A 27321-nucleotide genomic window follows, 5' to 3' on the forward strand; every position below is an offset into this window, starting at 1 on the left:
ACACTTTTAAACCTAGACTTTAGGGACATAAGCCATAAACTTGCCATTTATTTTAGGCCTACTTGGAAATGAAATTTAAAGAGGCTGTGGCTGCTGCCGTCAAGTACTGTGAAACCACACCAGTCCAGGTGAAAGGGAAGCGGGTAAAGATCAGCGCCGCAGGGAAGAAGAAGCTGCCGAGCACCAATCAGGTAAATGGAAGCAAGCACAAGGGGTGGGAGGTATAATGAAGTTAGAGCAAGAGCACAACAGCTGGGAACAAAGACTTTACCAAGGCTGGAAGTATCCAACCCAGCTCTACAAGAACAGCAATTTCTGAGGCTTTTTCAATGATGTGAAATCTTTAAGAGTTATTGCAGGTTGTTATGCTTCAGTAAGCTGGGTGCTATGCCTAGCCTCCTTGGGGATTGCAGGTGTAGATAGTCTTTGATATTAATGGACTATATGAAACCAAATAGTCTCTAGACCAGAGGTTTTTAACTAGAAGCCAGGGAAATGTATTTTTAAATATTTTTTAGTAATATTATTTCAGTATAATTGATTTCCTTTGAAACCCTGAGCATTTTAAAGTATGATTCAGAGAAGAAAGTGGATTCACCATATTGACCACATTATGTAAAAGATGCAGATTTCCTCTAATTCCTTCTTCAGTATTGATTTTAGGAAATCTATTTCAGGGACAATAAAACATTTAAAATTTTATTTCTGATCATAACAAGATAGAGAGTTCATAAATCAAGTAAGGTACTAGGGATATAAATACAAAGAATGAGACAATCCCTACTCAGAAACGAGCTTTCTAATGGAAGAGATGAATGAACATTAAAATACAGGGTGTCCCAGAAGTTTTGGTGCAGTTTGAATAAATACTTAGAAGCTACTAAACTGTAAGACTGCACTATAGCTTGTCCAGAAAGCCCAGATATCAGATGGAAATACATTTTTATATATATGCAAGAACACACCAGCACAAAAGTAGTCAAATACAAGGACTGGAAGAACGGATTACACTAGGAGTTAGAGATTAGGAAAGACCTTGTGCAGAAGATACCCAGGCTGCATCTTAAAGGATTTTATGAGCCAGAGGTTGGGTAGGGACTGGGACGTTTAAGACTACTAATACAAAAGCATGAAAATGTATTGAGAGTGAGAAAGAGCAAGAATGTAAATATCACTTAGCAAACATTTTTAATGTGCCAGAGTGCCAGAATAAGTACTGCTGGGAATACAGAAAGGCAAAGGAGAGTCTTTGCTCTTGGTATGCTTCATAGTCTAATGGGGGAGACGAGATAAACTGGAGATTATCAACAGAGGGTAGGCACTAGAACTGAGGAGGATCATCAGGAAAGCTTCTTGTAAGTGGCCAGCAGCCAGAGTCAAGCTCTTGAGGGAGGCCAGTCTTACTAGATCAAAGAGTACATGGGGGTGGGTAAGGCATAAGAATCCTGTGTAAAAAGGAAAAAGGGGGTTTTTGGTTGGATATATTTATTTAAAGGTGTGGTCACCAAGGAACTGGATAAATACCAATTCCTAAGATGATTTTAGTAATTTATTTACAAAATATAGGAGAGAGTGGAAGTAGAGATGAGAAGAGGGTAGAATAAGAGGTCTAACTTAATGAACTAGGTTTGTATTCAAGTCTGGGCTTTACTCCAGCAGGGCTCCAGAGGCCCAGCTGGAGAACCTAAAAATCAATTAGCAAGGGGTTTAGCCACTAGGGCTTCTCCCAATCAAGGGATCCTCCCAAAGGCTAGTACCTCCAAGAAAGTTAAGGTAGTCAATCAGCCTTCTTTACTCACCATGTGTAGTTCTAAGGGAAAGATTTAAGAACAGTCTCATCAAGGTCTCAGGGTCCCAGCCACAGCTCTCCTCCAGCTCCAAGTCACAAACAAGAAGAGTTAATAAAGGGCCAAGCCTCAGAAGTCCTCTTAATTTATCCAGGCCATTTCTTTTGTCACTTCCTGTGCCTTCCTCTTAGTTTACTTGTCCAATCACAACAGATACTTCTCTTAGGACTGCCTAGAGGGCAGTCAGTCAATTCTGATTTCTCACCCATTTTTGCACATGTGGGTCACAGACCTCTCAACTTGTGAATTAAGTGGAATTGTTTACACTTTAGGTGATTAGATTTTCAGAATGGCCAAGGTAGATTTAATATCATTATCACACCTGATAAGGTAGGAGGGGGACAGATCATGAAGGGCTTTAAATCCCAAAGAGAGGAGTTGGCATTTGATTCTGAATGAACAGGGAGGTAGTAGTATTTACTTGAATAGGTGAGAGAGGTATGTGACATGGTTGAGCAGGTGCTTTAGGAAGACCAGGCTGAGAATTAAGTGGAGAATGGACTAGATTGGAGAGGCATTTGAGTCAGGGGGACTACACAGCATGTTATTGTAATACTCCAAGCATGAGGTGGTGATATGAGGGGAGAAGGGAGGACATAGGAGAGATGTTTTGAAGGTAAATTGACAGACCTTTTGCAACATATGGAGAGATACACATACACACACACACACACACACACAATCTCAAGAATGATGTTTAAGCTGGGAATTTATATGATTGGATGGTAATGCCCCCAACGATAAGAAAGAAATTAGGAAGATGTGAAGATATTGGAGAGGAAAGATAATGAGTTCAGTTTTGGATGTGTTGAGTTAGGATGTCCAAGATCAGTAAAGAGGTTAAGGCGGGATAAACAGATCTGAGAATCCTCAGCATCTGTAGGAGCTGATGAGATCACCAAGGGAAATACTAAATAGAGAAGAGAGTCCAAGATAGAGGCTTGGAGATCACCTGGGGTTAGCAGATGTGACAAGATATAGTAAAGGAGACTGAGAAGGAGTGGTCTGAAAGGGAATAGGCAAAACCAGGAGAGAGTGGTGTCCTGAAACTGTAGAGAAAAGACAGTATCAGGAAGAAGGAGCAAGCTAGGTGACTCAGCGGATAGAGAGCCAGGAGGACCTGGGTTCAAATATAGCCTCAGGCAGTTCTTAGTTGTGTGACCCTGGGCAAGTCACTTAACCCCAGTTGTCTACCCATCACTACTCTTCTGCCTCGGAGGTGATAAAGGTAAGATGACTTTTTTTAAAAAAGGAGAGGAACTTTATCCTGTCAGTTTCTGCAGAAAAATTTAGAAAGATGAAAGTTGATAAAAAGGCCATTAAATTGGCAATTAAGAGGGCACTGGCAATTATGAAAGTGTAGTTTCAAAGGCTGAAGGGGGCTTTAAATGCAAATGAGGAAAGAAGCAGCAGAGGCACTGAGTGTGGGTGGTTTTCTCAGAGTTTAACTATAGAAGGGTAGAGGGATATGGGATAATAACGAATGGGAATGGTGGCTCAAACCAGGACCTTTTTTTAAAATACATATTTTAAAAAATTGTTAATAAAGCTATTTTATTTTAACCAATTTTGTGTAATAAATTTGCACATAAGTTTTCCAAAGTTATATGATCCAATCTGTCTGTCTCCTGCGGACTCCTCCCCCCAAGCTGGAAAGCAATTTGATCAAACCAGGGCTTTTTTAAGGTAAGAGAGATGTAGGATTGTGTATAATAAGTAGATAACCCCATGGAAAATCAGGGAGAGTGGGTATGATGGAGGTCGTCTGGAGGATGGAATTGAAATCATTTGTATATACAGAAGGATTTGCCTTTTCAAGGAGCAGGGCCATCTCATGTAAGATAGGGAAGAAGGTGATGATGGCAGAAGTCATCTGGGAAGTCTGAGAGGAGGAGGAGGAGGGAAGAAGAGGGAACTCTTGTTAAAGAGATAATATAATAATGAGGCTAAAAGAAGGTTCTGCAGTGCTTTTAAAAACTAAATAGAAGGTTTATGTTTCATTCTAGAAGCAATAGGAAGCCACTAGAGCTGACTGAGTAGTAGAATGACATGTTCAGATCTGTGCTGAAGGAAATTGACCTTGGCAGCAGTAGGAAAGAGAAGAATGGGGAGAGACAGGCAGAGAGAGCCTAGATGAATAGTGATAAAGGCCTGAACTGGTTGTTTTGCTAGTAGAGTGAGAAGTCTGTAGAGGTATGAACAGCAAGGGCTGGCAACTGATTGGAGATGGGGCTAAGGTGGAGGAGTCCATTATGATGCTGAGATTACATATATTACATGATAAATTCAGAAGCACGAGTATAGTGGTATCTTTGACAGAAAAGGGGAAGGTCTAGGGCAATGATGGGCAAACTTTGGCCCACGGGCCAGATGTGGCCCCCGGAAATGTTCTATCCGGCTGTGCGACATTATTCCTAATCTGACAAATACAATATAATGAAACTTCATAAGAGTTGTCTTAGAAACAGACTGACAGATAAGCATTTCCGAAAGGAAATGGCCTCCTCTTTAAAAAGTTTGCCCGTCATTGGTCTAGGGCAAAAGATAGGGAGTTGAGTTTTAGGCATAAAGTTTAGGGTGCCTTTTGGACAGCAGAGAGCATTTGGTAATGTGGGATTGAGGCTAAAGGGAGAAGCTAAGATTAGATATGTAAATCTGAGGTCATCATCGTATAGAAGATAGTTAAACCTGTGGCAGTTGAAGAGGTTGCTGAAAATGAGTATTAAAAAAGAATAGAAGAGGCTCCAGGAAACTACTTTGTGGGGAGTATCAATAGTTAACTGTTTATGATGTGAATGTGATTAACAAAATAACTAAGAAGTATTAAGATAAGGCGGAGGCATGAAAACCTAATGAGAAATATCTTCCAAAGAGCATTATAGTCATGAGTATCAAATGCAAGAGAAAGATCATGAAGGATAAAGACTGAGAAAGTTGTTTTGAATTGAACGATAAGGTGGAGCAAATGGGAGGAGAGGATTTTGATAACTTTAAAGGGAAAAGCTAGATCTTGGTAAACTTGCTGGGATGAAAACAAAAAGTCGTTAATGGGGAAGAAAGGCAGACACAGCCAAAGGAAGCCTTTTTGGAAGAAGGGAGATGTGTCAAACTGAAGTATTTATTGATAATAGGTCAATAGTAGTACCACTGACAAATACTTTTGACTTAAGTCTGGGTTTAAAAGTCTTATCACTTTTATTTTTAGAACAAAGACGGAAAGAAAGTGGTTTCAGAAGCAAAAAAGCTGTCAACTTCAAAGTAAGTATTTCCATAATTATATTTGGGAATGGGATATGGGATTATTTAAGGGGCTGATTTCTTGTTTTACTGTGGCAAACCTCTTGCTTTTTAATGTAAAAATGTTTGGTGCCTTTCATTTTTAACAGTTATTTTTCATTATTTCTTCCTACTCCTACATAAATCTTTCCTTTTAACAAAGAATAAGAGTCAACTAAAACCAACACTCTGTGTGAGCTTGACAATACTCAAAGTGCCATTCAGCCCTGGCCTGCCACTTGTCTACTCAAAGGGAAGGAAGAGCTTTTTCTTATCTCTTCCTTTGTATCCACATTACTCACCTCCATTGTTTGGTGTTAAACTGCAATTTCTTGCTTGTGTAAGTCTTCTAATGAAACAAGACAGCTTAAAATTCTGTGAAAGTAATTTTAGCCTCCTGCATTTGTGAAATTAGCATTGGTTTTATGGACCTTTCTACTTTTTCTATTAGAAAAGATGGGGATGGTTCAAAGACCGAATCTGTAATGGCAGCTTCCACTGGTAAGTTGACTTTCCTATGCAGTATTTCTTTTCTAACTGCTAAGCTTAACTTGATTTTTTTTCCATCTTTCCTAACTGACTCTAAGCCTAAGCCTGTAGAGGTGAAACAAGTACAACAGTTCTGTGATTTTATTGAGATGAGAGAGAGAGAGAAAGAGAGAGAGAGTGTGAGTGTGTGTGGGTGTGGGTGTGGGTGTGGGTGTGGGTGTGTGCGCGCGCACTTGAGAGTGACCAAAGATAACTCTTCTGTCCTAGAGGAAACCCTGGACCCTTTAGTTAGATCCTTATGTTCACACAGACAAGGCAATGTTTTTTTTTCTGCACAATGCAGGTCAGAAAAGGTTAGGTTCAGAGAGAAATTTGTCCTCAGAAGATGTTTGCATGACAGCACCTGCAACGAGACCAGAGGCTTTCTAGAACTCAAATCCTAGAAGTCTTGAAGCTAGAAGAGTCAGCTCCTTAGCATATCAGGATATTTCTGCATAGTATGGTCAGGCAAACCTGAATTCTCAAGGAAAGATTAAAGAATGTTGTATTTTGTTGAAGAACTTAAGGCATACATGTAATGTGTTTTAGAAATATTTCTATCCTAATAGATTAAAATGTTCTCTATTCACTTACATGCCAAATATATGAGATAATGCTATATGCAAAGGCTGGGGGAGGGGGGAAATGTTAATAATTTATAATATATCTAGTTAGAAGGCTTAACAGTTAAAAACATTTTACACAGTTAGGTAATAAAACTGTTGTCTCCATTTTACAGATGAAGAAATTAAGAGTCATCTAGATTAAGGACCTTGACCTTTTTGATAGAGTGAGGACTGAATTGTATTGCCTGAATATTGAAGTTACTGTAATTAGGTAAAATATTAGGTGCCCACTCAGGATGAGTAGGAGGAGAGATGTGATTTTAGTTGGTTCTCAAAGCTTATGAGTGTTGTTAGAGTGATAGAGAAAGCCTTTTTTTGACAGAAGTGACCATGAAAAGGTGAGCCACCAATGTGGAATGACTCCTACAGGACAGTGAATTGGAATTTTTGAAGTCATGAAGAAGAAAAATGGTTAGTAAAATAGGGAAAGAGGAGAGGAAGAGAGTCTTTGGTGTAAGTGGAGAAGTTCGTTCTGTAGGCAGTTGGGATCACCTGCTAATTTCTGGATCAGGGTCACAGGATAGACATGACTGACAATATGACTCTGCTTGATATAGAATCCCATTAAATAGCCCAGGGTATATGCTTCGAGAGAACAGGAGCCTGGGTTTGTGACATGAAAGCTGGACTCATGGTCAGGCAGTTAAAGAGGCCAAAATAGAACTTCACTCATGGCGGGAGAACTCAGGAATGTTCATTTTATAGATGAGAATCAAAGGAACTGTATCACATACAGCTTCTTGCTTGGTATCATACAGGCTAATGGAACTTGGGTCTGCTCCTCACTCTTGGCTCAGGGCTCTTCACTACACCATCTCTATATGTGAGAAATGCTGACTTTTGAAAACAGGGAGAAAAAATAAAAACTTGTTTTCATTCTTTGAAAGCTCAAATAGAAGGATTCTGATAATGACAGAAAAGGGAGATCGAAGAAGAATGATTATTCTGAGCAAGGAGATGTACTCTCCTCCACCGTTACAGAATACAAAGGAATATGCTTAGGTAGCTAGAGCAAGCAGACTGGAAAGAAGGAGCTGGGCACACAGGGATTATAGATTAGAATCATAAAGGAAACTGTCCATTTTCAAGATCCAGGCTGTGAATCTGTGTCTTGGGATCAGCATGGTGATGATGTCCTTTCCCTCAAAACAAAGATTCTGTCTTACTTTGGAGCTACAAGTTCCTTGGAGCAAGGAAGTAAGAAGCAGAAGTATTGGGTAGGAATGACAAAGGTATAAGGAGGATGACAAGACAAAGTGTTGGAGACTATTTGCTAGTTTCAAGAACAATCAATTCTGCTTACATCTTTTATTTCGAAATGCTAAGTTATCCCAAATCATCCTTCTCTGCTCTTGGTGCCAGATGGCCAAGTTGTCTGATTGAGTTACGTCAAAATTTGGTTTATAGGAGACTTTCTTGGGTTTTTATTAGAACTCAGGGTCCTTGACTCCTGGAGATAGCCATTGATTTTGTGATGTTTTTACAACTAATGATGAAATTTCTTGTTGCTTCTTTAAAATCATTGACCCATTGGCTCCTACTTGCATTTATTAAAATTAATTAGTTTTGGGATTCAAGATTTATAATGATGCCTTTTTTCTTACTTCATCCAGCTTAACAAAAACTGGACATGTCAAAGCCACTGCTGCTGTAGTGACTAAGCCTGCTGGTGTGTTGTGGATTGGTTCTCCTCAGTGTGTTTGAGAAGCAAAGCAAAGCAATGGTGTTGGATTTTTTATGCAATCAGCAGGGTGATCCACATTGAGGAGAAATGGAAGTGCACACAACCATCTAGAAACCTGAAGAAAATAGGGTGTAGTGTATATTGTTCTTTCTTTTGACTCCATTCCCCAAATAAGCTATAGTATAGTCTTAAGTCCTAATCCTGGAGAAGCAGCTTCTCAGATGAGATATTCAGTTGATCTTCAGCCATGACTAAGATGTTCCATATTTCACTGCAGAAGGGCACTGTAAAAGATTCAGATGGTATTTCAGTCCTTTAACAAGCTATTTTACCTATTGTTCTCCTCCTGCTCAGTGCCTGATTGATTCCCTTAACCTCTTGTATCCCAGAAAGAGGTGAATTAATGAATTTAGCCTGTTATTAGAAAAGTTAAATCCAAGAGATGAATTAATGGCCAGTCATGAAGGTGATTCTCCTGATTTTTTTCCCTGCCTTTGAACTGTTCTAGCCTCCATCTGAATATGTAGGCATTTGTGGCATGGTGATAATTTTAAATACAGAAAGCCAAAAAAATGTCTTAGAGACTCACTGCAGTAAGTGCATCCTTAGGCAGCACCATGAGAGTGGTGAGCTGGGACCTCTTGCTCAGGAGGCAGACATAGAGCATGGGAAACAAATGGGAGTCAAGATTGCCTGTGAGACAAGACAAGTGGAATTGCCAACCCAGGGGGCCTCTATAGTGTGTCCTACTTTCAGTCCACTTGATGCATTCATTGTCTCCATTGAATATCAGCTGTCCTGGAAAGTTGACTGGGCAGATTTATAGAACGTCTATGGCAGTTCACAGAAATTAAGAATAGGTCCAGGAGAAGCAGGATGGGTCCCCTTACTCAGAGGCTTGTTGTGTTCTATGACTTATTACTACCTGGTGGTGCTAAGGAAGGAACACCAAACTTCAAGAATCCTGATGACATCTAGAACCCCAGAGCTTTGTATGGAGCACTTTCAGCATAAAGAGCCTTTGAGAGTGTGAGGTCATGACTATGAAGGGGACAGAGACAGGGCTTTAGAGAAACTACCAGATCTTGAGATTGTATTTCTGTGGCCTGGCGTTGTGGGACCTAGAGCTGTTGTGGCTCCTCTACATTCTAGGGTTCTAGGCATCCTTCCTCTTGTAACTTAACTTCCTGGGGGCACTGCTACATCCCCCAAGAAGTAGGTAAGTAACTTTTTCTAGTAAAATATTTTCATTTTTATTTCCTGTCCAACTATTATTTATTGATTAACATGTGTCCCATGCCATAAAGGTGATAAAATTTCAAGTTTTGAAAGCAGTACTTTAATTTGACTGCTTGTTTTTACTTTCATTTTAAAGCCATTTTTAAGGAATGAATGATAGCTGAATACAAAGTTTTGTTTTAAAAAATGAACCAGTCTTGACTCTAATTTCTGTAATTTAGGGAAATCATCAGTTAATAAAAAGTCTGTGATTTCTGCAAGTGCTAAAAGTAATAAAACTTCTAACAAATCAGGTAAGGCGCTACTGGAAGCAAAAAGCAGGTTTTACTATATTTATAATGATTCTTTAGATAACATTATCTGAAACAATTTCTAAACTCTGATTTTCTCCAAATATACTCAGCTTTGAAAAATCTGTTAGATTTGGCCTTAAGTAGTAGCTCAGTAGATTTGAATGTTTAGGTTTTTTTTAATACTTTAACAAAGACTTTTGTGTGAAAGTCTTCAAAATCATTAGGCGAAGAACCTTCTGGATCAAAGTTTGACAATTCTGTTTGGTTGCATAGGACTGTCACTTGGTGTCTTCTTTGCCATGTGTAGTTTCTGATTGGTGTCTTTTATAATAAGACAAATACTTTATAAAAATTTAGATTATTCTTGTCATCTCTGAGATAGAAAATGACTTTAAATAGAGTGTTATTTCTCAGATTCAATATAATTCAAGTATTATAGTAATGAAAATATTTTAGCTATTACAAAATCCAAATCATATTATGTACAAGTGATCCTGCCAGCAGAGGAAGGAAGAAGGTAGAAGCAACAGCTTCTGGAGTACCATTTTAATCAGTTTTGTGAAATAAGGCCCACTACATTATATAAAAATAGTTTTTGAAACAATGAAGTTCATTAGTTTAATTTTCTCATTGCTTAGTCAAATTATATTAATAAGAAAGGAAATTGTCAGAGGAACAGCTGAAATCCATATTTGGCAGTGGTATCTAGATATAAAAGAAAGTGTATGATTAAGCTGTGCAATATATGTTGGAATAATTGTTTTGAATCTACTTCTAACAGCAAAACCTAGTGGAAAGAAGACAGTAGAAAACAAAAAACCTATAGATCCCCAAATAAAAGACTCTAATAAGACTGTGACAGTGCCAGGTAAACTTGGACTACCATTTTAATATTTACTTTCAAAAATATAAAAACTTTTTGAAATATACTTGAGATACACTTTTTCATTTTTACTGAATTTTTTTTTAAAGAGAAACTTGCACCAGTTTTGACTGAATCAGATCAACCCACCAAGACTTTAGTTGACAAAGGTAAGTAGTAGGCTGTTTATAGGTTAATTTAGATTTATTGTTTGACTTGAGTAGTCTGCTTTTGTGATGCTTTAAAAAGAAATTTTTCATGCAGAAAACACTGAAACCAGAAACATTTCAGAAGCCAAGAGCATTCCTGAAGCCACTGAGAACACTGCTAAAGAAAATGCTTCAGGTAGGTTAAGAAAAATTTTGTACATGATAATTTATGTGGAAAAATGATGGTTTTGCTTTATTAAATTAGATGCCTTGTTTATGACCAAGTAAAATATGGAATGGGACAAAGTTTTCATTCCGTAGTAAAGCTTTTAGAAATCTTCTAAATTGATGAATTTTCCCCTCTCCCTATATTTCATCATTGTAAAAATTTGTCCTCAAAAGGAATAAAACTGGCCATCCAGCAAAGCTAAAATTATTTTTGTCTAGATTTATAAAGCAACCTGTTAGCTTTTCTGTCAACTGCTTGTATTTTTTTTTTGTAAAGAGATTTTATTTTACCAATTACGTGTAATAACAGAATTCCACATAAGTTTTCCAAAGTTATAAGACCAAAATTATTTTCCTCCTTACCATCCCATCCCTTTCCGGGAGCTGGCAACCAATTCAATATAGGTTATACGTGTATTATCATTCAACACATTTTCATATTATTCATTTATGTAAGAGTATATCCATATAAAACTGAAACACCAAAATAAAAACCCAAATAAACTAAATTGAAAACTAAACTAAAATTTTCCAACTAAATTGAAAAATTGTAGGCTTTCATCTGCATTCTGACTCTTTAACATTTCTTTCTCTAGAGGTCGATAGCATTCTTTGTCACAAGTCCCTCAGAATTATCTTAAGTCATTGTATTGCTGAGAGTGGCTACATTTTTTACAGTTGATCATAATACAATATTGCTGTTACTGTGTACAATATTCTCCTGGTTCTGCTTGTTTCACTCTGTATCAGTTCATGTAGGTCTTTCCAGCTCTTTGTGAAACCATCTTCATTATTTCTTATAGCACAATAGTATTCCATCACCAAGATTTATGACTTTAAAATTTATTTATAACTTTCATTTTTTTTTTGTCTGCAAGAAGCTGTTTCGGGGACCACCGAAAATGAGGATTCAGTTAGTAAGGTTGGTTTAAATGTTTTATTTGGTTTGAAGTTGAAAATGTGGGAGTGTTAGATATAAATACAATAAACATATTCCCTTTCCCCCAACAGATATTTAGGATATTGGTCATGATGACATATTTCTGTGTTTCTTTGGGAAGTTTTGAGAGATGGAGAATTTGTCCTAAACATGAGAGTGTGCACTGCACAGCATTTCATACAGATAACTTACTGGTCATCACTTGTCAAGTTATAACTAGATTTATATGGAGGATTTGAAATTTTTAGTATAAAAAAAGCAAATTTTCTTGAGCCACTTGACATATCATTGAATAAAGTTTTCTTTGCATTTATTTTTTAAGATACTGTTTTATTTGACTATTACATAAAATAATCTAGCTTCGACTTGATCCTGTTGACTATTAATTCAAGGCCACTGATTAGGACTATATCAGCATCTCTCCACCTAGCATATATTAGGCATTTTGTTTTGAAAAGATTGGGCTATAGCCTAGCAAGTCCCTTTAGTTTTGTGAAAATAAGTATATTAGAAAGAACTCACATGAGCATTTACATAATTTACATAATGTTTTTATTCAGTTTTTCAACATCACTTTAAATTCTCAATACATTCTTTACCTATTCAGCAAACCATTCTGTGTAACAAAATTTTAGTAGTGAGGAGAGTTTGGGTGATCTAAGCCAATCCACATTCTTGTTTGTGCCAGTGTTCCACACCCATACTACCCTCATCTTTGTAATGAATTAGAATTCCTGACTTCGAAAATATCTAAAACAAATATTCGAACAACATACAGTAAAAGAAGACCTAAAAGGAAATAACAGTATCATCATCTTGATTTAAAGGAAACAGAAGAGATGTGTATTGTCCTTATTTCAAATTTGCCAAATAAAGGATATTCTACAGAGGAAGTTTCCAATCTGGCAAAACCATTTGGTGGTTTGAAGGATATTTTGATTTTATCATCTCATAAAAAGGTAAGATTTTTCTTGATAAGGAAGACTTTGATTGCATGTTCAACTAGGTCCCCTTGAAAAACATTTCATGTTCTATAAATAGCTTAATTCAGATGTAGATTTTATATATATATAATTTTTTTTAACCCATACCTTCCATTACATTCATATGTGATTATCCATCTCACACAGGAGGGCACATATTTAGTTTGAAATTTTTGGCCACTATGAAAAGAGCTGCTATAAATATTTTTGTCTATATTCTTTTTAGTTCTCTTTCCTCTTTCTCTGATATCTTTGGGAGTATAGGTCTAGTGGTGATATAGCTGGGTCAAAGGGTATGGTAGTTTGTTAACTTTTTTTTTTTTTTAAACCCATACCTTCCATCTTGGAATCAATACTGTGTATTGGTTCTAAGGCAAAAGAGTGGTAAGGGCTAGGCAACGGGGGTCAAGTGACTTGCCCAGGGTCACATAGCTGGGAAGTGTCTGAGGCCAGATTTGAACTTAGGACCTCCTGTCTCTAGGCCTGGCTTTCAATCCACTGAGCTACCCAGTTGCCCCCATAGATTCAAAACATTAACTTATTTTATTAATTTATTAACAAATTTAATAAATTTAACAAATTTAATAAATTAATGAACATTAATTTATTGTTTTATTAATTAATAAGTGTTAATTTTATTTTAGTTGTTAAAAAGAAACACAGCAAGTTGAGTCTTAGTGTCTTCTAGGGATAAATAATCCCCAGAATATAAGGAATGGGGATTGGTGGGGCATTTAGGCACAAAACTGGGGAAATTAAACCTATTGTTATAGTCTTCAAACTGTTATGTACAATAAATTTCACCTTACATATTTTGATACTCTGATTGAAACTTCTGTTTATCCTAGGAAGTATTAGACTGCTATAAAACATAGGTTTGAAATTTGATTTTTTTTAAAAGGTTTTTGTTTATTTTTTTGATGACTGTAAATATCTAATTTTTGTCATGTAATTTCTATTTTGAAAGGCATACATGGAAATAAATAGAAAGTCTGCAGACTCTATGGTAAAGTTTTATACATGCTTCCCAATGTCAATGGATGGAAATCAGCTTTCAATAAATATGGCTCCTGAAAATATCAATCTAAAGGATGAGGTAAGAAATGGCTGTCACTTTTTTTGAGCCTGAATTTCAGAAATCTTTTGTAAGCTCATAAGCACAGAACCATAATCCTTACATACAAAAAATAGGTTCTAAAGAGACTAAGAAGAATCATTTCTTTATTAGTTTCAGGGTGAATATTTTTTATTTGTTTCTACATAGCTTTCAACTTTTCATAATCAGATTTGTTTTTCATTCATCTTATTTCCAATTCTGTTCTGGGTATGTATATTTATAGGACAGATTCACAATTTCTTTTAGCTCTATCCTCTCAAGTTTCTGAAGCTAAAAGTACTCAGTTATTGTTGACTCTTTCTCTTTACGTTTATAACATTCTCCCCACTTGATTCTTCCTTTTCAATGTCAAGTAATGTGTGCTGCCTTTGCCTCCCCACCGTCCTCCTTCCCACATGGTCTCTCTTCCTCTACTCCTCTGCTGGATTGACTGTCGTCTTTCCTTATATCCCTCCTAAAGAACCTGTGGTGGCTTCTACTGAATCCTGTTCAGACTTCTCTGCCTGACTTTCAAGGTCCTCCACAATCTAGTCTCACCCTACCTATCCAACCTTATTTCCCACTACGTGTAATAGAAGAGTGATGGAAACTAAGGTTGGATAGGTAGCGTAAGACCACATTTGAAAATCAGGGAGTTATATTCAACAAGTAGTATTGTTGACCAGGTAAAAAAAAAAAAAAATGAAAGAAAGGCATCTATGGCTAAGCAAAAAGATGAGGGGCTAACATAGGAAACATGGGTTCTGATCTCTTTTCTACTAAGTAGTTGTCTGACCTTGGCAGGTCACTTAACTTCGATGGGCATCAGTTTCCTCATCTTAGAGAGTGAGGTGCACTCTGAATTCTGAGATCCTTTCCAACTATAAATCCTGTGATTGTTGGATAAGGGATTTTGTAGAGAGTAGAGGTGCCTGTCTTAAAACTGGATATATCAGCATATTAATACATCATAGCTTAAATGTGTAATTCATTAGAAGATATATCTTTAGCTTTCCAACTTTTATTTTTTAGGAAGCTATATTCACAACTTTGATTAAAGAATCTTCCCCTGAGGTGAGTTTTGTTTTTGTTATTTTCCAAATTTGTTTAATAGATCAAAAAACTAGTATTTTCATTTGTCTTAGGAAATCTAGGACCCATTTATCTGGAATCTCTAGAGACCAGCTGACTTTTCTATTTATAGCAAATAAAAGAATTAGTTTAGTTCATTGTGAAACCCTCAATTAAGCCAATTCTGTGGTTAAGCCTTTTGAAAGTTAATGATTGTTAATAGTTAAGAAATTCAGTTTTACATGAAGCCTATTTAGTTTTAAACACGAGAACTTGGAGGGTTAATTGTTTTTGTACTTTAGGGAAAGGATTTAGTCTTGACTACATCATTTGTTTTTGGGAGTATAATGTGCAGTCATTTTTTCAATGTGATGCCAAAGTTCTGGTAATTATTTTTCTTTTAAAAATGAACTTATCTATCTATACAGGCCAATCTAGATACCATTCACAATCAGTTTGTGCATCTTGGTAACTTACCAGATGATGGATATACTGAACAAGAGGTTGTTTGTGTTGGACTTCAGTTTGGAAAAGTGGATCGCTATGTGTTCATAAATAATAGAAACAAGGTAAATATTTTCTTTTTTAAATTTTAGATTCTGATTAGTGTTCATGGTTTAGTGTTTTTTTTTTTCCAACCAAAACCTTCCATTTTAGAATCAATACTGCATATTGGTTCCAAGTCAGAAGAGGGTTTGATAAGGGCTAGACATTGGGGTTAAATGACTTGCCCATGGTCACACAGTTAAGAAATGTCTGAGGCCACATTTGAACCCAGGATCTCCATCTTTAAGCCTGACTTTCTCCATTGCTGAGTCCCCTAGCTGTCCCCCTAGTTTAATCTTGAGATTAGCTAAATATTAATAAGATCTATTTCAGTCAATCATGAATTAAGTATCTACTGTGCACCATACCCTGTGCTCAGTAAGGCCTGATGATACAAGTGCAAAGAATGAAACCATCCCTATTTTCAGGGAAATTGGGTTCTAATAGGAAAAGACAGTTTCATATAAAATAAAATAAATAGCATATATAAATAGTGTATAATAACATTATGGAGAATGGGATGGAATGCTACCCAACAAGGCATGAAAGTAGTTTGGTGCCCTATTATACGGGACTTCACAAGCTCAGCAAAGGGAACTATGTTTGATTTATAGAGATAGCAGGAAGCCGAGGGTTTTATTGAATAGAGTGATGAGGTAGTCAGCACTTAGGCAGAAATGCATAAGGTGGACTAGAGTGGGGAGAAGCTTGAGGAAAGAAGCTGCTGCAGTCTACCTGAGAGGTGGTGATTGGAAAGTTCAGATATGAGAGAAGTTATGAAGATAGAAATAGCAAGATTTGGCAGCTGATGGGATTTGTGAGGTATGGGAGGTAGAGGCAAACACTGAGATGAAATCCTGAACAACTAGAATTGGCATGGTGCTTGTGACACTATAGAGAAATTTGAAGAAGGGGGAAGAAGATGAACTCAGTTTTAGAGAAGTTTTAGGATATCTCTGGGACAGGAGTTTGAAAGGTCCAGTGAGCATTTGTGGTAGTGTGGGAATGAGTGATGCTCAGGAGAGATAGTGAGAATGGAGGTAGAGAACATGGAGCTGTCAGCATAAACAGGATCCTTAACAAGGTCTTACCTTAACAGTTTTACCAATGAAGCAACTCTTAATGGGGAAAAAGAAAAGAGGCCCTAGAATAGGCTAGAGTTGCAGAACATACATGTTAAGGGCCAGCATTGGAAATAGAGGAAGAGAGGAGTGTCAGAAAAATCAGAGAGGGAAGAGCCCCAAAAGCAGAAACCTGTAATGTCAGGACCAGATGAAGCTGACAGGTAGAGAAGCACTTGACCAGTCATTGATGAGGTCAAAAGTCAGATTGAAATTATTTCAAACTGAGGAAGTGGAGGAACCAAGTAGAACCCTTTTTTTTCCAAGGACCTTGGCTAGAGGTGAGGGTGGGAGGATAAGGTGAGCACAAAAGCTTCTTGGAGTCTGTGGGGAGGGGTGAAAATAGCAGGAAATGGACCATTTGATAAGAAGAGGCTGCAGATTAGGGATGCTCAAGGATGTGCTTAGCTAGAGAGGATATAGTGGGAGGGTGGGTTGAGTTCCTTGTAGATGTGTTGGCCTTTGTGAGGGAAAAGGATAGAGAGTGGAGGGTGGTGTTGTCAAAGTGTTAAGAAAAAGATGTTTGCTTTCATGTTTTTTTTTTTTGTTTTGTTCTTCAGTGGAGGAGAAGGTAGGAAAACAAGGCACCTGAATAGGGAGAGATTTGGAATAAATTCTGTGAGAAGTGAGATAGGTGGGAATAAAAGGGCATTAATTTGTATTGTAACCAGTCACCACATGGGGTAAAATGTTACTCCTTATTCTGAGCCAGAAAGTATATCTGAATCTTTTACCTTCCTTCTTAGATTCAATACTGTGTATTAGTTCCACGACATAAGATTGGTAAGGGCCAATGGGGGTTAAGTGACTTGGCCAGAATCACACAGCTAGGAAGTATCTGAGGTCAGATTTGAACCCAGGACCTCCTGGCTCTATATCCACTGTCTACGGCCCCTTGCACCTTGTTTCTTCTGGTCAAAAGCCTCTGAAGTGACCAGCTGCAGGTTACTGAATCTTATTGCACAATAACTGAGGGCCCCTGGGCAACTGGTCCAAGCCCATGGTTTGTTGGGGAGCATAAATAAGGAGAGAATGAGCCTTGGTGAGATCAGGCTTTCCCATGGAAAGCAGCTTGCCTCCATCTGTTAAGGTTCTTGCTGGGCCCCTGAACATCACTTGAACCAAATCATGGAATTCCCTCAATTGGTAAGTTATGGCTGGGTTGGACCCAGTGAGATCTAGGTTGTTTCCAAAATGGGTTTTTTGTTAAATTGATAGTTATATGAAGAAAAAAAGAAAAGATGAAAATATTTTCTTTTTCTTTTTTTTTTTTTTGTCATTTAGTGCTACTTCTTCAATTAGCAGTGCAGTCATTAGCAATATTTATTTACAGATGTCCTGCCTTCTGTAAAGTCCATCTTTAGGAAAGTATGCATTTAGGTGCTAACCCAAGGTTGTATCTAAAATATAGAATAAAAATTATACTTGAAAGTTTTAAAATATTGGGGGTAAACTATGTTTTCCCTTTTTTCCTTCCTCTCCCATCCCCCACCCCAAAGGTAATTCTTCAGTTAGATACTTGTGAATCTGCTCAGAAAATGCACGGCTTCTTAAAACAAAATCCTTTTAAGATGGGTGAAAATATCTTGTCCTGTTCATTGTCTCTGAAGACAGAACCATCCAAGGTAAGACAGAATTTGGTAATTAGGAATTCTTGTACTTAAGAGTGACAGGAGTCATGTTGGAGATGATTATGAACCACTTGACTTTATCTTTTTTTTTAATTGATGCCTTTTGTTTTTCTATCTCTCCCTTCCTTGATGAGCCTTCCTTGTAACAAAAATTAGGAAGAATAAAGGCAGGTTATACCAACCATAGGACCTCACCTTTGGCATATTATTTTGTTTGTAAAATTTTAGATCTCTTAATCTGTATAGATAAATTACTGCATCAAAAATTGCCACTAGATCTTCCAATAAGGTGACCCTAGAAAACGAAATGTACGTGGTGCTTTCTTTCAGTGTCAGATTTACTCATTTCTTCAGAACTTGATTATTTTCAGCTAGACTCTTGGATCTATGATTGGTGGAGCCATATCTAGGGAGGGCTCTGATAAGTACTAGGCAGTAATTTGAATCACTTTTTTTTTTTTTTAAATTTTATTTATTTTTTAAGCCCTTACGTCCATTTTTGAATCAGTACTATATATTGTTTCTAAGGCAGAAGAGTGGTATGGGCTAGGAAATGGGGGTCAAGTGACTTGCCCAGGGTCACACAGCTAGGAAGTATCTGAGGCCACATTTGAACCCAGGACCTCCCATCTCTAGGCCTGGCTTTCAATCCACTGAGCCACCCAGTTGCCTCCACATGTGATTTTAGGAAGAAAGCCATCAACAGTTCCAGAAGGGAGGTAGTAAGGATCCAGCTATCTGAAAGATGTTTTTATGGAGAAGTCCACAGTTGTGTCAGAATTTCATCAATTTAAAAGGTCTTGTTCTGACATTTTGGTATACAACTTAAGCTTATGTAATATTTCTGTCCCACATTTTTATTATTATAAAACATTGCTAATAATCAATAGTAGAAAAACTGTTGGGTGTCTCAGTGGTTAGAGTGCCAGTCTTATGGTTGGGAGAGTCTGGGTTCAGTTCTGGCCTCAGACACTCCTACTTGTGTGCCCCTCAGATTGCCTAGCCCATGCCACCCTTCTGTCTTAGAATTGATAATATGACAAAAGGCAAGGATTTCATTTTTTAAAAATAATAATACTAAATAGTAGGTCTTTGATTCATTAGGCATAATAGCTGTATGTTCATATATACATTATATAGAGAATATGTTTCCTATATCAATGTTGGTGAAGACATGGCTCCCTTCTCTAGTGCCAAGGACATTTTTTTGTATGCCCTTCCCCTTTGACCAGCAGCCCAAATCAAGCACTTCCTACCTCAGCTCTTTTCTAGTCATACTGGGGCTCACAGATAGCTTGAATTTGCCCTCTGTTTGGGAATGCTGCCCTATATTTTTATTCTCAATTTTCCCTTCAAAATTCATATTGAGGAAATATTAAAAAGAGAATATATTGAGGTCTTAATAATTGTCAGATCTTTGTTCATTTGAATCTCATTCTGTTTTTTTCCAGTAGTTTTCTTCTGCTTAAAAAGGAAATGTATCATTTTTTGTGCCAGACGTTGAAGGATGGAGTTTTAACAACTGAATTATCATTTCCCCCTTATAGACTTCTGATATCTAGGCACTTTTATTCCCTAACAATAATTTTGGTACCATTTCCTCAGTCTCATTTTGTTGTTGTTTTTAGTTTTTTTACACTTCTAAAATGAAAATTCTGAATAATGCTGTGTAGTATATTGGATATAGCTTGCTTTGGGACCAGAAGGACCTCATTAAAGTTCTACCTCTTATAGATTCTAACTGGAAGATTCTGAAGGGTCTAAATGGTTCTATCAAGGGGCTCTGACTTTCAAAATGGGAGAACTCCTTTAGATCTGGTCCTCAGCCCCTCCTCCCCAATACCAAACTCACCAAGATAACTTCAGTTTAATAACCAAATTTGAGCTTTGTGTCTTTTGCTCCATCCCCTATATTTTAGCATGTACTAGAGAGTACAGCTTACTTTAACTTTTAACTTTAAAATAAACGTACTGCTCAGGAGAGGTTTAGAATCTTTTTCTTGTCATTCTGACAGTGAAGATGCTGGTATTTCAATGATAGTTTTTAAGTATTATGCAGAGGGTAATACTTATAAGTCACAATATTTAATGTTCTGTACTAGGAATTTTTATACTTTTTCTTTGTATTGGTACCTCTTTGGCAGGCAAGGAAAGCTTGTTTTTTGAATGCATAGAAAAAATATAGAGGATGACAAAGGAAACCAATAATATTAAAATACAATTATCAAGATACATTTTACAGGGCAGCTGGATGGCTCAGTGGATTCAGAGCCAGGCCTAGGGAGGTCCTAGGTTCATATTTGGCCTCAGGCACTTCCCATCTGTGTGACCCTGGGCAAGTCACTTGACCCCCATTGCCTAGCCCTTACTGTTCTTCTGCCTTGGAACCAGTGCACAGTATTAATTCTAAGACTGAAGGTAAGAGTTTAAAAAAAAAAAAAAGATATATTTTAAAAATAGTTTGTGGATCCCAGGTTAAGAATCCTCATTCTATCTCCCTCTCCTCCCCCAGTTGATGTGTGGCTTTTTAAGCTAGCATGAGATTTTTTTCCTAACAAGAACTAGAGATCCTTTTGACATGACTTGATATATAAGGTATAGTTACAAGTCATTGAGAATTTTGCTATTTGCTATTTAAGGTATTGTATTTTTTTTTAAACCCTTAACTTCTGTGTATTGGCTCATAGGTGGAATAGTGGTAAGGGTGGGCAATGGGGGTCAAGTGACTTGTCCAGGGTCACACAGCTGAGAAGTGTCTGAGGCCAGACTCGAACCTAGGACCTCCAGTCTCTAGGCCTGGCTCTCAATCCACTGAGCTACCCATCTGCTCCCTAAGGTATTGTATTTTAATTGTCTTGGCTTTTAAACATTCAAGTCATTTGATTCAACTTAGACTTGTATAACAACATGGTCTGGACTGTATATGGTAATGTGAAGGATTTTCCAAATTAAATGAATGAAATTGTATTTCAGGTTCAAACTGAGAGAGATCCAGAACTTGGAAAAGAGAGGTATGTTTTAGTTGTCTAATCTTTGGTATTGTTCAAATCACTATATCAATATGTATATTTATGTGTATATATAAATATGTGTGTATATATATGTGTGTGTATATATATATATATATACACATACATACATACTATATATATATATATATATATTCTATTCTTCTGACTTTTAAATTAAAGTTTTTGTGTGCATATATAGCCCAGAATGCCCCTAACTTTTGATTTGAGGTTACTTAATTAACATATGTACAAGCTTATTATGCTTTTCTTTTTATGTTTGTCCAGAGTTTGTATTCCTTTTTTTTCCGGAAGATATTGATTGGTCATATTTATTTAAGAAGTTGTATGAATGCATAGATATACTTCAATTTGAGGTTTTCAAATATAGTGTTTTAGTGTCAAATAGTAGATTGCTAAATTGTTTTTGAAAGAATTAACCAGTTGGCTAACCTCTATATTCTTTTGATGCTTTAAATATCAGCACCATTTCTATTTTAAATGATTAAGCATAATATTAACATTTTATCTGATCTATTTTATTGTCATTGGCTTGAGACAAAAAAAAAACAACCGATATTGAAAATTTGTCAATTTTTTATCCGATTGGTTACCTAAAACATATAGAAAAACACAAAATTTTAGCAATAATGATTCATTTTTATGATAACAATTGCTTCAAAATCCCCTGGGGAGAAGAAGAGGGATAGGAAAGAGGAAAATCCTTTGTGTAGTTTTAGTGGTGTTTCTGTCTATATTTTGTAGGCAGAAGTTAAAAAGCCAAATAAAATAGTTTTAAGATGTTTTATGTTTCTGCAATAGGAAACCATATTTTTGATTGATTGTGACTTGGTCCTTATCAGTTATTTGCTTCTCCTTTCAGCATATTTAGATGGTTTTTTCATATTTTAAATTACTCTGCAACATCATACATGTTTTGGGATCAGAACATACTCTTAGAAAATATGGACAATTCTCTGTTCTTTTGGGTGACCCATTCTCTAATCTGAGGAGCTCTGAAAACAATGTGGGCTCTCAGTTCTTATGTTGTAGAAAAGAAAATATTTAACCATTAGTTTAGAAGTAATGGATAGAATTCATATAAAAATATGTTGGGAACCTTACTCGTCCAATATTTCATCATCACAGATTACATAGATCACACATTGAATCTTTTAAAATAAATATGCCACAGGAGTAATGCTATCACCATCTTTGAATTCCCAGAGTAATGGTAGACTTAATTTAAGAGAAGCATCCCAAGGAAAGTAAAAGACCCACACAGCTCATATCAGTTTGTCCAGATTTGTTCTGTAACTGGTAAACAAGTGAATACGTTTCTGCTTTGCACATTTCGACCTGAGCTGCTGACATATGTGCTTGGAATGATCTTTCTTCTCAGCTTCTTAGACTGTTGTCCCCTCCACTTCAGTCCTCCCCCAGCTAATAGCTAATAATAGCTAATAATAGAACAATTTATTTACAAGTAAATAAAAAACTTAAATTCATGGAAATTCCCTCCTGTATTAGCTACTGCTTTTCTCGCCTCCCATTCCCAATTGAGTTTTCCAAGCTGAGGAATGGGAGTGGAGAGCCAGAGGATGTGATCTGACCACTGTGGATTGAATTTGCTTTTGGTTGGGTTGAGCTAACCTTGAAGAAATGCTGGAATTTTCTTCGCTCTTGGCACAAGGGACGTGTTTGAATGTGGTCTATTTGATCATTATAGCTACAGTCTGAAGAAGGAGAATTTCACAACTTTTTACTACTCATTGTCAGTCAAGTTCTTCTGAAAACCTGATTTCTTAAGCAGTATGTGGTTGAAACTTCAAAGCAGGATGGAAGAGCAAGTCTTTAATGTTCCTTAATGATATTTGGGGGGCACTTCAGAGCCAACTGAAATATCAGAGTTTAGATCTGAGCTGAAAGTGTATGTGCTGTGACTTTGATCAGATTCCCCATTTACTCTGATGGAGGTTCTTAACAGGCACATGTTCTTAAGGGAATTCAATTGTGAAGCTTAAGTGTGGTGGGGAAAGTGAGGCACTGGACTTGACAGCAACTTCAGTGAGGACATAGAGCAAGGGCGACGGTGGCATCCTGTTCCAGCTGCTGCTAACGAGGTCCTTCTTGGGGCACCTTGCTGGGATCTGCTAATGTGTTCCCAAAGTGGGGCATGCCTTTTTTCCACCTGAGATTTTCATCCCTAATTGTGCTTTCTTCGACCTTGAAGACTGTTGAACTGTATTGTCATGGGGGGAGAGGGGGATTGAATTTTCATGACTCTGTGAGATACTTTGTGACTATTAGTAAAGAAGCAACTTTTCCTAAAATGCCAAAGCTTCCCCAGAAATTCGGAAACTGAGTCTGATTTTTGTGAAGAAACTTTGCATCTTTGGAGCCCAACATATAAGAACAAAGATGGCAAGATAATGCCATTTTCATGAATGCTTGATATGCTTTTATATTCTAGCAGTGTTCCCCTTTTTAAAATATAGAACTTATATAGTGTGGTGAAGATTAATGAAAACTTCCAGCATAGAAGAGATGGAAAATAAATATAGAGCTTGGGATCAGGGACTAAACGGTCTTTCGCTGCCTTTCTGAGCCAATGAACCACAGATGCTTTTGTCAATTCTTTGGGGCTCACTTGTAGTCCAATAAATGAGGAATGGAATGGAGCACTCAGCCCTGCAAAAGAATCTCACACTTCAAAGAAAAAAAGCATAATTGAAAAATTAGTTTTCAGATAGTCATTTTGCCAGGATTTTTTCTTGCCTTTATCCCAATTTTTTTTATTGGCATATCAATTCATTTAGACTTAGCCCCAACAAACAAGTTGGATCAGTTGTCCTTAGTCCCAGGTGTTTGTGAGGGCTGAATTGTTCTTCCAGTAGCGAAAAGCTACATTTCTCTCATAAACAAGACACTGCTTGCACCATGGAATTAAATTCTCAGAGTTTTAGTTTATCATTACAGCTTTTCAGGAGAGTGGAAGATTTTTTTGAATGTGGTTACTGATCTGTTAAGAGACTTGGTCTCCTTTTTGAAGCCTGAACCTACCATTTTTAGGGAGAAGATGACAGTTCCACCAACTGCACTGGACTCTCAGGTAGCAGCAGTAAGCATTTGCTTTTTGTGATGCTTTAAGACATTTTCAGAGAACAATTAGCTTTGGATACCAGCTTCATTACCTAAGGAAGAATATAGAGAAAGATAGTTTGTTACTTGAGCTCAAAACTTACTCTTCTGAAAAGCATGAGATGTCATAAATCTTTTCATCTCCTCTTAAAACAGATGGAAGAGAAAGTAATGTCCTTTTCTGCTCAATATTTATGCCCGTCTGACTGTCTTGCTTTGGGGCATGCCTTCCCCTCGCCATTTTTAATACATGTTACTTCATTTTTGATAGCATGTTGGGTATATAAGATGAGCAACGATCTGTGGAGTATTAATGAAAAGATGGTTCATTAGGTCTCTTTGTCTGAGGGACAGAGTTGGGAAAGTAGGCACTAAATAAATGTTGACACAAAAAGGAAAATGTTGGTGCATAGAACTTTAAAGGAAGTATTTAACTTCCATTTTCCTTCCTATATGTAGCAGAAGACTTCTTTCCGTTATATTGTGTGTGCTCACATTATGGTAATTTGCTTTTTGAAAATTTTTCTCTTATCTTGAATTCTCTTTTTGAAGGTCTTTATAGGGAACCTAACTTCCAGTAGAACTGTCTTTGAAATATTCTTTAAAAGCATGACAAAACTGGGGAGTAGGGGAGGAGGGGGATGGATGGATGGGGCACATTCTTTATCTTCACAGCCTTGGAAACTGAAGGCAAACTCATAGCCAAACTGATCCCCCCCATCCAAAAGGAGGGTGATACATTTGGGGTTCAGGGAATATTTGTTGGATATCACTTTTCTCCCCTCTCCCTTCCCACCAGTTTCCAGTTGTACTTTTTTTAGATGTGGCTTAGTCAAATGACATCCTTTATGCCAGATTGGTGAGAATTAGAGCTTTAGGTCGCCACTTTCGGGGAAATGGGCTCTTGATAGTAAATCAAAATTGTTTTTGATGAGGGTGGTGTGGGGACAGTGTTTTATGCGCGTACCTGTATATACTTGTCCAACCTCCTAAAATCAGATGTAGCCGTGATCTCCAGGGGAAAAAAGCTGCTCCTTGTTAAATAAAAATAATGAGCAGAAGTCTTACTTGTACAAGTAATTTCCCTTGAATTATAGGGAAATTTTTGGTTCTAAGGAGGATTTCTTTTTTAAAAAATTAAATTGTTCACTGATTTGCCTCAAATATTTTTAACCATTTTAACGCTGATAGGCTAGATTTCCCAATGCTAATTACTAATGCATCAGGAAATCTTAACCATTGGCGTCAAGAGGGTTATTTGTAAAGATTGAATTCTCATCATAGTTTGATTTTTGTTTGTTTTTTGTTTGTGTTTTTTGTTTTTAAATACCTTTAGCCCTGACTTGAAAAACAATCCAGTTGATGAAAGTGAGGTGCAAACAGCAGCTGATAGTTCCTCAGTTAAGCCTAGTGAAATCAAGGAAGAGGCCATCCTAAATCCTGTCCTCCAAATGGAGCCTTCCACACTGCAGGAAGAGCCTTCCAAGGGAGAGCCTGAAAGAGGAGCAGTGTGTGACTCTGACTTGGCTCCTGGCAAAGTGGAGGTAGAAGTACAGGTGGAGGAGGCAGAGCTGAGGAATACCGATGGAAACTCTGCCCTGACTATGGTCAAAGACAGTTCAGAGAATTCTATGATTACTTCTCAGGAGAACATGACTGATGTGGAGAAAGAGGAGAAGGTCAAAGTTAAGTCGGAACAAGAACTGGCTCTCTGCACTGGGCCATGTGCAGAAGAGGACAGTAAGCAAAAGATGGAAGAGTCTCTTCCAGAGACTGAAGATGTTCATGATGTGGAGAAATCTGGAAATGCCCAATCAGGGTCTGTTGGTGAAGTAGCAACAGACATGGAAGTACTCGAAGCCTCTGCAGAAGTGCCGCTGCCTGTTTCTCCTATGGTGACAATACAGGGAGCTTCTACCGGGAATGAGAAGGCAGCAGCTGGCAAAGAGGAAATTTGTGATAAAAACACCATGGAGGAAAAAGAGGACAAGGGGACTGATTTCAAGGACACTAGAATCGAGCTGAAAACTGCGCTGGAAATAGGGCCAGAGAAGGAACCCGAAAAGAACGGAGCTGAGGATGCGTTGGGCATGGAGAAGTCTGAAAGGATTATTGTGGTGACAAGAGAGAAAACTGGAGATAGCACTGTGACTAAAGAACATGCGAATAAAGGAGTAGGCCAAGCTAGCAAGCCTGATGAAACAAGTAAAACCAGTGTTCAGGTGGTATCAAATGCCTCTTCCAGCAAACTGAGCTCCAAGCTCATGGCTTCCACCCCAAACACACTCAAGACAAAAGTGACTGGTCAGAAAAGTGAGGTGAAAACAGAAGATCAGAGGACATGCTCAAAGCTTTTGCCCAAAAGCCAAGCAAGTGTGGAGAAGAAGCTCACCACCAAAGACATGGGCTCTCTTAGACCTGCCAGTGCCAGGTCCACACTGGGTGAAAGCAGCAGCAAATCTAAAACTTCCCCCAGCGGCATAGCCAGAGGAGGCAGTGGGCGGACCTCAGCTCCACAAGACAAGGATTACAGGGCTCTAGCAAAACAGTCTCAAGAAACAGAGACTAGACCTTCCACCATGAAACGGGATGACAGCGGCAATAAGGTGAGAAAAGGCAGGAAGGCCGGCTCGGTGTAATTGTCAAGTAACTAACTCTGCTGCTCCAGCTATGGGGTAGACTGTGTAAATGTGCTCTCACGTCCCCTTCCCTGAGCTCCCACTCCTTTTCCTTCAGAATTGCTGGTTTTAGGCCCACAGCAGCATGGGACTATCAACATGACAGGTAATTTGTTCATTTGCGTTAACAGCTTCGGTCCATCATTTGAATATTACAGGTTTGAAAAGTGTTATATGGATGAGGTTCCTCCAGAGAGGAAACATTTTCTTTTTTAAAGATTCTCTCCAGTGAATCTCCCAAATGTCATTTCTGCCAATCTGACTCTCAATGGGGGAAAAAAGTTTTTGTCTCTTATTGTGAATTGTAGTTTTTTTTTTTTTTTTAAATCACTGATCATCCTACCCAGGGATTGGTTTCAGGGAGAAGAGATCTT

General features: G+C 37.6%; 1 protein-coding gene across 1 annotated transcript in view; it reads left to right on the forward strand.

Annotated features, from left to right (window-relative positions):
• Positions 1 to 27321, forward strand: part of ZNF638 (zinc finger protein 638) — a 69731-nt gene that overhangs the window by 27241 nt on the left and 15169 nt on the right. The window contains exons 7-20 of the mRNA XM_044663032.1: positions 57 to 191; positions 5053 to 5105; positions 5575 to 5624; positions 9422 to 9493; positions 10275 to 10361; positions 10620 to 10700; positions 11611 to 11654; positions 12500 to 12631; positions 13623 to 13751; positions 14784 to 14825; positions 15251 to 15391; positions 17989 to 18114; positions 21094 to 21131; positions 25606 to 26875. Coding sequence (XP_044518967.1) covers positions 57 to 191; positions 5053 to 5105; positions 5575 to 5624; positions 9422 to 9493; positions 10275 to 10361; positions 10620 to 10700; positions 11611 to 11654; positions 12500 to 12631; positions 13623 to 13751; positions 14784 to 14825; positions 15251 to 15391; positions 17989 to 18114; positions 21094 to 21131; positions 25606 to 26875 — 2400 coding nt within the window. The remainder of the gene's footprint in view (positions 1 to 56; positions 192 to 5052; positions 5106 to 5574; positions 5625 to 9421; positions 9494 to 10274; positions 10362 to 10619; positions 10701 to 11610; positions 11655 to 12499; positions 12632 to 13622; positions 13752 to 14783; positions 14826 to 15250; positions 15392 to 17988; positions 18115 to 21093; positions 21132 to 25605; positions 26876 to 27321) is intronic.

This window comes from Gracilinanus agilis, chromosome 2 (assembly GCF_016433145.1).
Source record: "Gracilinanus agilis isolate LMUSP501 chromosome 2, AgileGrace, whole genome shotgun sequence".
Classification (NCBI taxonomy): domain Eukaryota; kingdom Metazoa; phylum Chordata; class Mammalia; order Didelphimorphia; family Didelphidae; genus Gracilinanus; species Gracilinanus agilis.